Source organism: Mastigoproctus giganteus, chromosome 5, assembly GCF_048544385.1.
Source record: "Mastigoproctus giganteus isolate SK-2022 chromosome 5, ASM4854438v1, whole genome shotgun sequence".
Classification (NCBI taxonomy): Eukaryota; Metazoa; Arthropoda; class Arachnida; order Uropygi; family Thelyphonidae; genus Mastigoproctus; species Mastigoproctus giganteus.
The window spans coordinates 83117214-83131973 of NC_143579.1; the positions used below are offsets into that span (position 1 = coordinate 83117214).

A 14760-nucleotide genomic window follows, 5' to 3' on the forward strand; every position below is an offset into this window, starting at 1 on the left:
ATTATAACCACTGCGCTACCGCCAGAGTGTAGATGTAGGAACAAATCATCATTATATTAAGTGATACAACGGTTTTTTTCAGTAATCTGTAATTATGAAAGGATATAGAAACCATACTGTTCCTTGATGATTGTTAATATATCTTTAGAAAATCAGAGGCTTCAAAGCTTGTAGCATTCTTGATTTTTTTCCCACTTTTTTTCATTCAAACGTGCGCTGACGTTTCCATATTGATAGCAGAATTGAGTTGGGAAAGATGGGATGAAGGTATTCGAGATATCGTTGGGTGAAACGATTTAATTAAATAGTCCCACCATGTTTACACGCTTCTAATTTGAAGAGTAAATGTTCAATGAGATTCGGGCAGGTATTTCCTCTCTCGTGCATGTGTTGTGCACATCTGTCGAGCCGTTATCACTTTTCCGCTTGTGGAGACCGTAGTTACCTACCGGTGTGTAGAAGGAGCGCGAGCCGAGCGACAGAAAGAGCAGTAACATCTCCCACACTGTCGGCCTTTCGTTCGCATCCTCCAATGGCGCTTTCGTTCGGCAGCGACGTCTGTAACGGGCCTAAAAGATTCTCGCGGTGTGTTGCTGGGGCTCGTGCGGCGGGGCCAGCACTATAGTGATACCACCATCGGTAAACAAGGATGGTGGAAGCAGACAGTCACTCCATAAATCAAGAATGAGACCTCCCATCAACTTGCGCAACGTTGACAGAAGCTACAACTAGTGACTTTCTGATGAGCATCAATGGAGCATGCGCACAAACCACCATGGTCGCAGATCTCCGGCGGCTTTACTAGAAATTCACAACAGAAATGTCAAGTTAAGGTGGCGGATGCTTTTCGTGGAATTTTCCGTTGGGAGAAGGGAAAAAAAAACCCCATCCCTTTCAGATGAGGTGTCTTGTGTACAAATAGAGCTTCGATATATATCCTTATAATGGAAAGGATGCTTTTAAGGAATGTGCTGTTCCTTGCCTCCTGTATTTTCAGGCTGGCGCACCCCGTACCAGAGAAAATCCCTATTGGTAAGTAGCTTACTCATTAAGCGTAGTCTTTTCTGTTACCCAAGCTTGTAACACCAAGTAGCGTATGTGAGAAGCCAGAGTATCTAAGCGATGCCCGTGTGTATCTCTGCATTTCAAACAAATGCCGGCATAGTCTTCGAACTCGATAGGGCTGTCAAGGAAAGCCACGTGCTTCGGATGGTGTGCTTAACCCAGGTTTGTGAAAGTACGGGCGATAGCTGGGTTGTAGGTCAACTTGATGTATTGACCATTTTGGCTAAACATCGCGTGCTATTTGTTACCATGTCACCGGCGAGGTAGTACTTTATGATACGCTACGAATTTGTGCGTTTTCCGTCAGCCTCTCCGCAACTGGTGTCAACCGGGTCACGCAGCCACATGCGCTTGCTCTAGTTATCTTAGCATCATTCGCATTCGACCGTGATGGACAGCACCGAATTTTAAACGACCACCGAGTTTCTGTTGCAGGAATGTTGCGCATTTGCATTTTATTTCAAATATTTTTGTATTAAGCGGTTCTTATAACATAAAGAGAACATAATTAGAAGTTGTTTCTCCAGAAATTTGCATCCGTGGCGTTTCTTCGTTCAGCAAAGGCGAATATGGGCTGGCACGTCTTACTATTACTAATAGTGCATCATTGTACTAATAAATGGTGTCCATTCATTTTTAAACCCTTCTTTATATACTCGATGCTTTTCAAGAGAAGTGGGTTGGACCAAACTGGGGTTTAACTCATCCGTGTGCCCTTTTATTGGGAAGCATTTGCACTGTATAAGATAGATATTCGTTTCAACCAGCAATATGTTGATTTTAACTTCAAAATAGTTTTTAATATTAAAAAAAAAAACAAGTGAAGAGATTTTTTAATGATACGTTTAATCTACTCCTCCCTAAATACATTTTTCATTTCTCTCTGTGAATTTAATTTCTATATTTTTACTACAGTTTTACGTTTTTAAATAACGAAAGGTTTCATATAATTGAACAAAACTCAGTTACTGTATTTTCTTTTTGGTTGGAAAGATGCACCATTTGTAGCTAATCCTAGTTCTTGCATTAATCACTGAATTAAGCACAATTAAATAGATATAGATATTAAATCAAGCGCGAAAATTAATGGGATAAACAGCACTCAGTATTCACCTGTATACTGCCATCTTCTGTGTTGTCCGAAGAACACAATTGAGGTCCTGTTAGTTCCTCTAGTAATTTTATCCTCTACTTTCTACCAATAGGAACATAATGAATTTATGCTACTATTACTTGAAAGAATCTTTCAATCCCTAATTAATTGTAATACTATCGCTTCTCTCTCGATCGCAGTCAAGTCACTGCGCCTCTGATATCGGTTTTCTAGTCGATTATGGTGATCTGCAAAATTATGTTCTGTAGAGTAATTGAAATTCTGTCATTGTGAATTCAAATGATGCGTAATTTTAGGTAGTATGAAGGAGAAATTGGCTTTGTTACTCCCTCTCTAAATGAATAGGAAACAACAGAAATCTTGACTATTAGTTTCATAACTAATATCGAAGATTTCGAGCTGAATTTGCACGTAACTGGAATAATCTAACATAAATAAAGAAGGCAGTTCTGCATGATTTCTTCTCAAGTTAGAATAGAGTTTGAGTTGGTCTCGTTCTTTTTTTTAGTTTCGTTTCTTTTAAGAATAGCGGATGTTCACTACGTAGAAACGATTGATGTTCTCAAACGAAGTAGATAATATCGTGATTCTTATAAATAACAGAACACGCAGGCACATATGTTGAATGGGAATTGCTTAAATCAGTCTCCAACGAAAAGAAATCAAAGAAGTTCTTTCTCTGACTCATTTATTTGAAGTCCACATAGAAAAATATAAAGAGAAAGTTATGGAGTGGTTCATATAGCAAATGGAACTATCCAGTTAGAAAACAAATTGTAATTTTAAAATAAATTCTTTTAATTTTGAAATCAAAATTTTGCTGACTTCGCCCATTTGGAGGTGAAATATATGATGATGTTAAAAATGGAGGTACCCTGTTGTTCAGAGTATCACCATACACAGAATATCATCTTAATCACTTGTGTAATTCCTTAAAAAGGTCATTTTAATTGCCCTCCATGACAGTGTAGCGACTATTCTTCTTTTGGTAACATTATATTCGAGATCATTGAAAGGACAGAAGTGAATTTTACCTGTTAGAGACAACTCTACACCTACGTCAAAGACTGGCGAAGGAAACCTGGAAGTGTCCAGTTTGGAAGAGGACTGGCGAAGAGTCCAGTCGTCTTCCAAACAATTAGTTTGTTGTTTATTCTGTATAACGATAAACCTTAAGCCTGAAGAAATTGGTCCGTTCTATGGCTTGGGATTGCGGTCTTCTAGCTGCAATGAGCAGGAAAGTTGGGTTCAGAGGTGATCCTGATCCCTAACTTATGTGAAAAGTATCTCTTTTCAGTTTCGGTTGGAAGATGGGGTAGACAGAGGTCAAGATACCAAAGCTTGGCTTGGACATGTGAAATATTGCTGCTTGAGTATCCACCTGAGTCTCCAGAATTTAATTTACCGGTAACCTGTCTGTGAAAATGACAAGAGTGTCTGGTAAAATATCTGTTATTATGCCAAATCAATGGACAGCATTGATCACTGTTTCACTTATTACAGATTGCACCATGGTGAAATTGCGTTTGAGTGGGAATGTTAACTGCCTCGACTTCGCTTGATTAATGCAGAGACCTAATTCAGAAGGTTAGGCCGCCATCCTAGAATTTTTACTGAATCCTGCCATTGATGTCTGAGCTACTGTTACTAGAGCTGATAGTAGTGACAATTTTATATCGTCACAATAATATCACTCTGGGCTGTCACAAATGGAATAAGAATACTGAACATGTTCTTTGCGGATAGCACAAAGGTTATAATCACTGTTTTACAGCTGATGGAAAAGTCCTAAGTTCGAATCCTGTCAATGATGCGAGAAATTTTTATTGCTTTTTTTCACAACTTGCATAGTCGGTGTTAAGTAAGGATAGCATAGCTTTTGTTCCTGGAAACTCTAGTTTATATTCCACCAAACACCAAACCGACTAAAGAATACATACACAATTACAACAAATACGCTGCCATCTCATAGTCTGTTTCATTGTTATTTACACATTCATATATATATAACAGACATTGGATTGATACTGGACAGGACTGGCGGGACTCTGGCTGTAATTTTCCATTTCCAACCCAAAGTCTGATATTTATGTTCTGAAGCAACGTCTGAATGAACCACAGCTCGTCGTCACAAGTGGTGGTACTTCCATTGTAGGTTGGCAATATATTGGACGGATATAGCAGTCAATAAGCCTAGACATCGATGTATGTTACTATGATTTCATAACCATTCCCAAAGGCCTTAAGTTGGGATTCTGTTGATAGGATTTTAACGGTTCCATGTTCTATTTTAACTCTGATGCATTTAGAGACAATGGCTCAGTCTTCTTTAGCTTCTCAAGAGTATGTGGGGGATTAGAGGCGTACGAGATGTTTCATTGATGCATGGAGATGGTTAAGCAGCAAATTTGGGAATTCGTCTCGTGGCTGGATATAGACAATATAAATGTCAACGAAAGGTTTCTTGTTCTTCATGTGATCTAATGGATCGGAGTGATTTGATATTGAATGTTAAAGAGGAAATATTTGATCCATAGAAAAGACTACTGCTCCTGTCCTCTCCCTTTTCTGTTTTCTCTTGTAGTGCGCACCATCTGACACCTCACATATATGTGCTGATTGTTTCCCAGTTGAAGGCTAGCCAAATTTCTGTAATGCAGACAGTTCCATTGTTTTCTACTACATGGGCTACTTGATTTAAAGTTTATTCCCCATGGACCCTGAAATTTGAAAAAGGAACTTGGAACAATATTATTCTCCATATCATCGTAAGCGTTAACATTAGTTCTTATTCGCCTGGTATGCCTCTCCAGTCTTCCGTTGATTGAGATCAATGATTTACAATTCTATCCGTTTCATTCATTCCTATAGGTCCTTTTTCTATAGATTTGTTACCGTCCATATATATTTGATTTTTCCATATAAATTCAAAATGTTTCTGTTACGGGTTCGTTCCTTTTAGAGTGGTTAGACTGTTGGTTGGGCAAGGAAGGTCATCAGCTAGTCAAGATCTGTATTGCTATGGTTGCGGACTCAAAGGCCGTTACTTTGTTCTTTTTGTGAGCGTCATAAAATGGCCTGACGAATGAACATTGGGGGCCATTCAGAGCACGTACATATCCTTTCAAACTGATGAACAAGATTTTCTGAGTAAAGGCTTGACAAGCACCTGTCAGATCCCTGGGAAAAGATTTGGCTTTAAGGCATCCTGCAAAACTAACCGCCGACCAAGAAAAAGAAGACTCGGTGAGTGAAGGAGAATTATTACTCCCAGTCGAGTCTAGACAAGCATGGTACGCTGTATATTATGCTCAGCAGGAGATGCCCTTCTAACACGAACCTGTTGTCTTATATAACTCTCATCATTTGGGGCTGTTCGTTGGACTATAATAATTCAGTTTACACGTGCCGAAATACTTTTGTCTTGAGGTATTTTGAACTGAGCCGGACTGAACAGAAAAGGGATGGAACTTTGGTCTTTAAAATTATTTGTGATTGTTTATATTCCTTCGAATGCAAAGTTCAATGTTGAGTTTAACTGGATGCCTGCACAGGCGATTTTAATATTTAACATTTAGTTTTGAACTAGCTTTACATTCAGAGAGCCTAATACATATATCTTACAAGAGAAAACGAGCATTTTTTATATTCAGTCAGATGATTGGTTCACTGCCAGTCCTTATGTTATCATTGTGCTCAACATTTTAGTTCATCAGTGCTCAGAATCGTGATCAATCAATTTGAAATCTGATAATCTATTTAGTGAGACCTCGCAGAAAATAAATATTTACACCTCGATTCGAGCTTAATTTATAATTCCACTAAAGGCCATTACGTCTGCAGATAGAGATCTTTTTTTCTTGTGATTTTAAGTTTGTTTTGGAAGTAGAAAACAAGGTAGCCGGCCATGTTATTGGGTGATTACAGATAATGGGAAAGAATCTGTTTATATAGAGTATTTCTGTTGAATACGAATCTCAATCTTAATACGGGTACTAAATCTTACCCAAAGATTTAGTAGTAGTACTTGCGAGCAAGCATCTAGGGTGTTAAGATGGAGACTGAAATAAGAAATTCTGCCTTATAAAATTTATCAGTTAGAACAGTTCATAATTGTGGTAGTTTTAAATGGTACTATCATGGTAAATTTTTCAATCATTCCGAATCTCGGCGATAATTTTGCTTAATGAATTAAGTACTGTATAGATGGTTTGTAAGTGATCTAAATTAATCGTGTTTTTACTGGGTTTTCCAGAACGAAATGGTGGTTTCACTTCCAGCGTTTCAGGTTCTTCCATCACCGATGAATTTTAATTCAGACCTTCCCAAGAAGATAACCAGACTCGACCTCACCAGAAAGGAACCTAATTAGATATTAATATAAAAATTTTATCTGTATGCAATACGAATAATAATAAAATATTCGTATTTATACATTTTAAAGCTATGAACACACTACAGATATTATCTCGAGTTTCCCCAGTTGGAGATTCGTGTTTTCCCATATATATGCGAAGTATTCTTCGAGTTATCTGAACAATTTCGAGTTAACGCGAAATTGAAATCGCCCCACTAGCATGATGTTTAAAGAAATTTTTAGTGAAATTTCTTTAAATGAAATTCCTTTTAATGAAAGCAAGTAAGATTAATCCTTCACCATCTAGATTATCTGGTTTTCTGTCATTAGAACGACAACGAAGATTTGTTTGTAAATATATTTTAAATAAAATTCTATTTATCATTGAAATTTAGGATGTTATTTAGACTCTGAAGATTATTTCTATTAAGATTATTTTATTGATAATCTTATTATAAGATTACTTTCTGTTAAAATTATATGAAATTGAAGCTGGGGTAGAATATTTGAGTTTACCAACAGAGGGAAAAGGTAGTGTACCTCTTTACATTTTTGATTTGCGAGTTTATGTATGGAGGACGTTGGAGATTGGAAAGTAAGGAATTAATTCGATAAATTTTGAAAATATGGATATGCATTTAATTTATATCTTATATAAACTTCTCCCACCGTTCATTTCTCTAAATGATGCAAATATCAGAACTGTAACAGTCGGGATGTTAATGAAGTTTACCAGAATCGCCCCACCGAAATGAATTTTTGTGTCTTGAACAACACCACTGTGGATACTTCACCTTGCGGGAAAGACAGTGACATTCCTTAATTTAAAACGTGTAGCTACAGTTAACAGACACCACCACCACTGGTGAAAGAAGAGAATTTTTGAAGAATTTCAATTAAGAGTGATGGCAAAGACGAGCTGGTTATTCATGGCTAACAGCAAAGCATTATAACGGGATTGAAAGTTAAAACAAATTCTCCTATTACTGCTTAAGGCATTCTTAGTTGTAGAATGAGAGAAAACCAGCTCACTGTATTTTTATCTTCGTAGTAATCGAATATATTTGCAAATTATGTCGCGAATTTCACTGTTCGCAGCTGCCACTAGTCTCTTTAAAATAAGACACAAACAGGCTTATCCCCTTCACTTTCCTTTTTACAGTCTGACTATGAAGGAGAGAAGAAATGGCAGCTGTGGTACTAAGCTAATCAAGAGATCAGCAAAGTAGGCTAAACCAGGAGGAAATGAAAGCGGATTGCTTTGTCACCATCTGCACCCAAAGCGCCAAAATACAAGTAAGGCGTTGTGGCAAATTGAGGTGATGAAAACACTCCTTAAGGAAAAACTGTAATTCTTTGTAGTGATGTTAAATTTCGGGCTTTATCAGGGGGAAGAAGGTTCTTTTAGAATAATGGTTTCCTCCTGTTTTTTTTATCAGTTTTTTTTTCTCCTCTTTGCAGTGAAGGTGACAACTAAATATCAAATAAAGTCGAACAACTACACATGATGGTTACGGGTCTGCTGGCAGGTCCGAAACCTTTGGGATTTATGCAAGCTACATGCTTGGTTCCCCATTTTCTTCCATGTCTGTATGTATGAGTCTCTAGATGCGTGGCTACAGACCCGTAAATACGAGAAAGGAGAAAAAAACACTGACAGGGAGTCGCTCGGGACGTTAATGATGATCGCAAGCCCTCGCGGGTACCATAATGGATATAATCGTCGTCCTCCCACACAGGTTAAAAAGGTTCGAATCCCCTCAGTGATGCAAGGAATTTTTATGGACCTTTTTCACAATGTGACTGAGTTAGTCGGTAACAGGCGAAGGTTACACACACACACACACACACACACACACACACAGGGTGATCCAGGAGGAATAATAAATATTTTGGGAGGTTATAGTATCGATTATTCATACATGTGACATGTGTCTAATTCTCAATGGATAGAGAGATACAGCTGTTTGAAACTGGCACGCACAGCTTCCTGAATCATATGTGACCAAGAAGCAGTTATAATCTGACGCTGTTTGGTGTTAGAAGTATTGTTAAGAATGCCGCACATCTTCACATATGGTGTTTGTCCACGGTTTTTGTGGTGGAAGTGCTACTGCTGCTTGTAGAGAACACCGTCTACGTTTTCCTAATGTGTTCCTGTAGTGTTTACACCAAACTGCGTGAGACTGGTACAATTCCCGACGCTCATATTTATTCTGAACGTGCAAATGGACAAAGAATTTTTACGTGTATCGGTGTTCCTCAGACAAGAGTATGGCGAACATTACGGCATTTACCCACCGATTGGAATTTTGTCGGTGGGTAAATGCTAATCGCCGATTAATTCCATTAATACTGTTCAGCGATGAAGCTACTTTCACCCGTGACGGTATCAACAACGCCCGTAACTGTCATAGGTGGTCAGACGAAATCCACATACCACCGTAGAAACAAATTTTCAACATCGCTTCTCTGTGGTGCAGTATCATCGACAATCAGTTGATTGGGCCTGTTGTGTTACAAAATCGTCTTAAAAGGCCCATATCCCTAGAATTCCTGCAAAACGAACTTTCACTACTATTGGTGATGTTCTGTTGGCTACAAGAATTGGTATATACTTTCAGCATGACGGAGCTCCTGCACATTATATCTGGTGATGCAATATCTAAATCGAACTTTCCTTCAACGATGGCTCTGCAGAAGTGGTCCCCTTCATTGCTCACCAACGTCTCCAGACTTCACTCCGTTAGATGTTAGGATATATAGTGTGTTCGTGTCTAACGGCACCAGGGGTTTCTCCCATCTCCTCCTTGCTTTCATTGTAGGTGTAACCACTGTAAAGGCCAGAGATTTAAGTGTATGGATTTTGTAAGTGTAGTGTTATGCCATTTAGCCGCTAGACCCCTGTTGGGGCCCAACGTTGTACACACTATGCCTCGTGGAGGCAGACCAGGTACCCAGTAATTTTCACTCTGGCAGGTCCTGCCACCTAATTTCCTGATATTTCAGTGGTTAGGACCTTAAAAATGTGGAGGAAAACGCTGATTTAGGTAAGGCCGAAAGAGGTTTATATTAATGCGGTTTAATTTTGGACGTTTTTAAATTTTCACATTGAGTGGGGTGTACGCTGACAGTTTAGTCAAAGCCGAGATGAGAGACTGAAGACTGGGGGGGGGGGGTAAAACAGAAGTATGAGAACGATAGAGAAGGCGACCCTAAAAAGTCACTAGGGGTGGCCCAGGCCCCACCAGGAGAAGGGGTAGGCAGGGGAGGGGGAGACAGAAACGCTTGTCTTCCTCCCCCGGCCTAGAGAGGGAGATTTAAAGGGAACTAGGTTAGGCACCTAATTCAAATCACCAGATGGCGCTTGATGGGGTTTGAGTGTGTCAGTTTTTAGTTTCCTTATCTTCCGCGGTGCGTTAATGGAGACTTCTGTCTCCCTCAGTCGAGGCTCCAGTCAGTGATTGAAAGCTGCATCGTGAGTTGTGGGTAGTACTGTACAGTTTTCAAGTTTGTGTTCGTGGACGCGCCCTACGTCGGGTGAACAATTCTTGAGCAAAGTTTGTGAAGGGCAATGTAATCTAAGGCGTTATCAAGGACGTGCTGTTCCCAGTCTTTTGGAAGATAATGGATTTTGGTGAAGAGTCCTCACAGAGCTCACAATCATACATTAAGTGTAAGTGACTCCAGCTTTCCGGGAAACCACAGTGGCATAGAGGGTCATCAATAATGCCTAGTACTTGTAATTTCCCTTTGATAGGCCCATGGCCGGTTAAAAAGAACTTTGACATGGAGGCCAGGGGAGAGGGAGAACCATTTCGGCATTTCCGGATAAACTGTAGTAGTGTCGGGAATGAACTTTCTCGTAATCTCTCCTTTAGCGGAGTTGGTCCATCTGGATTGCCAGGTTTATTGTAGGTAGTGGACTAGGCGTTTTTTCTCTACTTTAGCTGGGTCTATTGTGTAATCCATGAGTGATAATGCTTTGCCCTTAGAGAGGTGGTATAGGTATGTTGAGGGTCTAACGGCTCCTGGAATTTCTTCCATCTCCGCGTATGTTCTATGTATCGAGTGACAGTACCCTGTCAAGGCCAGAGATTTTAAAAGTGTATGGATCATGCGATATGTAGTGTGTTGCGCAGAGAGGTGATATAGCAACCCGCATTCAACAACCTCAAGGTCCTGGGGTAGCACACCGGGCAGAGGCGCCTTCGTAGCCAGGTGGGAAGGAGCAGCAGTGCGTAGCACACGCTTCTTGATTAGACCGGGGTTCGAGCCCGTCACCACCAAATACGGAGGATGCGGAAAGGTCAGCGAATGACCACTGCATATCCCGGAGCAATATGGCCCTAGTTGCTAATGCTCCAAATAACAAACAAACAAACAACACCGGGCAGCACCTGAATGGCGTGGATGTTGACCGTGCATACCGCCCTGGTGATGGCCAGTAGCATTGCTCGTTGTATTGTTTCAAACTTTCTGTAATTGACTGCTGTTATGGCCTTTGTGTACCAAATTCCTGCTGCGTATGTGATTATTGGTATGCAGATGGCTCTGTAGTATATGGAAAGTGTTCGTTTCTTCAATGCCCAATCGCGGCGAGAAACTGTTTACTAGTGCGGTGTAGTTTTCGGATGCTTACCAAAATGTAAGCATCCGAAAGGACTGATGGACTACAGGCCGATCGCCATCAGCTGTGGATTCCTGAAGCTCTTCGAGAAGGTCATTAACCCTGCACTTACAGTACATTGCTTCAACCACAGGCAACCCTACCTCCACACAGTAATCAAAGGTAGGTCTACTCGTACCAACCTGTTTGACACACAAGCGTACAAAGAACCCTGAGCGGCAGAGCGCAACTTGATGTCGTCTTCTTCGATGCAAAAGCAGCATATGACTGTGTCAGTATTGCTCCATTCTGACATATCTTGGAGAACTATTTCTACGTGACTGGTAATGCTCTACAAATTTTACAAGCAATTCCAAAACCCAGACAGCTTCTAGTCAGTCATCAAGACTATCAATACGGGTGCCTGGTCACTAGAGTAGTACCACAGGGAAGGATTCTTTTCCCCTTACTGTTCACTGCAGCCCTTGAACCCTTCCTTGCATCACAGCAGGACTTCGTCTTATGCCGACGACTTTAAATTCTACATAACATCATCAATCCTAATCAAGCAGCTACCATCAATCAACTGTCCAATCAAAAAATACAACTAGAAATGTATCTAGATTCAATCAGTCTAGAACTTAATCATGCTAAATCAGCTCAAATGACATTTACAAAAAAAAATGTAGGATGAGGGCCTCACATTTCAGACCACATTTATTGGGTGAATAAACTGACTTAATAATAATAGTTACGGATCTTTTTACGTATATACGTCAGATGAGGGGTAAATGATAGGTTCTTGTCCAGGATGATTCCTAGATACTTCATTTCGGTGGCAAGCTTGACAGTTCTGCCCTGTATTTTTAGTTGTGGAGGTCTCGGGATATCTAGCGTTCCTTTAAGAAGTATGAACAGGTTTTGTCCGGTGAGATCTGGAGGCTCTGCTCATTAGCCCAATTCTGTATGGTAGCAAGCGCTCATTTCCTATATCTTCAAGCTGTGCTCTGTTATCGGCTTCCGGGGTAAGAACCAGGTCATCTATGTACGCCTGAGTATTGACGTTTGCTTGGTTGGTAGAGAGGAATTCGTCTAGGACGATGTTCGAGATGGATGAATAGCGCAGTATATAAAGAAAAGATGAATACAATAGACGAATTGCTCACTCGCATTTTGGATACTACTGCCCTCATAAAGGAACGCAAAGACTATCTCAGAAGAACAACCCGTCATATTACCACAAGAGTTGCAAAGTGCATTGAGGTTGGCGGTGGGATTTTCGAACTTTTGCTGTGAACTGTAAAAAAAAAAAAATTGTCAATTATTATTTGTATCATTCAGAAAGTCAATAAATACAAACAATAAGTCATTTATCGTTCTTTAATGCCTCTCATAATGGCTTTGTGCACGCCAGTTTCAAACAGCTGTATCTCCGTATCCATTGAGAATTGGACATTCGTTTATATGAACTTTTTTACTCAGAATAATGGATACTATAACCTCCCAAAATATTTACTATTCCTCCTTAATCACCGTGTGTGTGTGTGTGTGTATTTTTTTTATACTGGAATGATCATACTTATTATGTAGAATTCAAACTTGCTTTAATATATTAAACTTGATATACACTATCATTTCGAAAGTATTCAATCGCCAATAATGTTGAAAAAATTAATAACAGATAAGTCCACCTATGACTACATTCAACCTTCATGGAAGATTTTAGATCAGTTCACGCACTTGTAAACAATCCTGTTGATATTGAGATGGCCGATATCAAGTTTTGTAGAGACATCTTTGGGAATGATGGAACGATAGTCGTCAGCTTCGGATCCTATTTTCACTATTGTGTCACTATCGGTCTTCCATCATTTAAAAATTTGGTAGCCTCTTGCAATTCTCTGGAGCAAGCATGCGCGAACAGTCATCGACACTGTCTGACACCCGTACATCATTTTGAACACCTTAATTTCTGCAATTCATACTCGCTGATACATACATACGTTGTTTCCTGGGCACCTTTATTTTTGCTACATATTTGAATACGTCTCATTCTCCTTGTTTAATTTGAATATCCGAATACTTGAGTGGTCAGTTAACCTGTGCTTCGTATAGCCACAGAACACAAAGGTGAGTGAAATGAGTGTAAAAGGGCAAGCAAGAAAGTTTTTAGATTTTTTTTAACCACTCTAAAATATCTGACGAAATTCCTTATTTCTTCTACTGGGTAATTTATTTTTTCCTAAGTCTTAACAAATTGGTCTCTCCCACCCCCACTAATACTTCTGAAACAACCAGAAAGATAGGCTGCTTTGCATTCGAATGGTATAGGACAAAAAGATTAATCTTTAAACTGGTCTTTGTGCCATTAATTTTATATAAAACTCTTGGATTCTTTTAAGTTAATCTTAAATAATGGAATGCAAGTTTACTTCCCAAATTTATTCATCCATCCCGTTTTTCTTTTAGGGCGCTTAAGCCAAAATTGCAAGCATTACAAATATGAATCCCAAAACCTGGAAGATTATCTGTCAGAATCTTTCAAGACTCAAACGTCATATGGCACCACCACCATTACAAGAAAAATTTTCTGAGTAATAAAATGTTTCCTGTCATTTCGATAATAATTTCGGCTAGGTAGGTGGGTGGTGGAGATTTAGAATTATGGAAATTGACAGATTTTAACTATTTCTATATTGGCCAGTGTCTACAAATAATTGATTGACCTCTTGAAAGTTAGATAGAAACGGAAAACAGATATTCATTTTTAGCGAAATTGGAAAGGGAGCAGTTGAAATACAACAGACAATCCAGCATGTCGGTAGCTACAAGGACATAATTTCAAATATGTAAAAAAAGTGACTCAAATGTAGATATGGTAGCTTATTTCATTGTTCAGAAGATGACCAAAGATCTGGACACGAAGATAGGGTATGCCATTGTGGTGCCGAATAATCTTATCGAGAAAACAGGAAAAGAAAGATTTGTTCAGACATTTCAGAAATGATTCTGTAAGAGCGTGGCATTTTTAGAAAACAGTTCCAATTGGTGACGAGCTTTGGACCCTCCACGATGACCGGAAATAAAACGATATAAAGCCTTGAAGATTTCCTAGACGAAAAAAAAAATTGACATTTGCTTTTGTAAACGTTCCCAAACATGGAAAAGACGTTGGGATTTGTGGAAATCAGAAAGAGTCCTTCATGAAGGTGGTCACCTTCACTTAAAGTTAAGCGATAATATACATATCTTACTCTGTTAATCAGATTACCTTTCTAGACTTGGTAAATGCTTACCTACGACATGCCACGATACTGATTATGGCTTTTTGTAGTTTGCCAAGTATCTCGTTTAACACAGAAAACGTTCAGAAGTAAAGCGAGTTACTTTTTATACTCCGACAAGCAAGGGGCAAGAGAAGTTCTCTGTTCACCTGAAGGAGAGAAGAAAAATTCGTCCTATAGATCTTAATTACCGATAACTACGAAGAGTTATTATTAGAAACTGAAGGAATGTACGCTTCATTCCTAGACGAACGTTCATAGCCTAATTTTTGGCTGCGGCCAACTTTACACACGACGGCCATTGATAAAAGTCAGGCCGAATAATTAATGT

At 39.3% G+C, this 14760-nt stretch overlaps 1 protein-coding gene across 1 annotated transcript in view; it reads left to right on the plus strand.

Moving 5' to 3' along the window:
* Nucleotides 1-833: 833 nt before the first annotated feature.
* The window catches only part of LOC150085527 (glutamate receptor 1-like), a 372789-nt gene continuing 358862 nt past the window's right edge, over nucleotides 834-14760 (plus strand). The window contains exon 1 of the mRNA XM_090374097.1: nucleotides 834-1032. Within this exon, the coding sequence (XP_090230223.1) occupies nucleotides 945-1032 (88 nt within the window). The 5' untranslated portion in view covers nucleotides 834-944. The remainder of the gene's footprint in view (nucleotides 1033-14760) is intronic.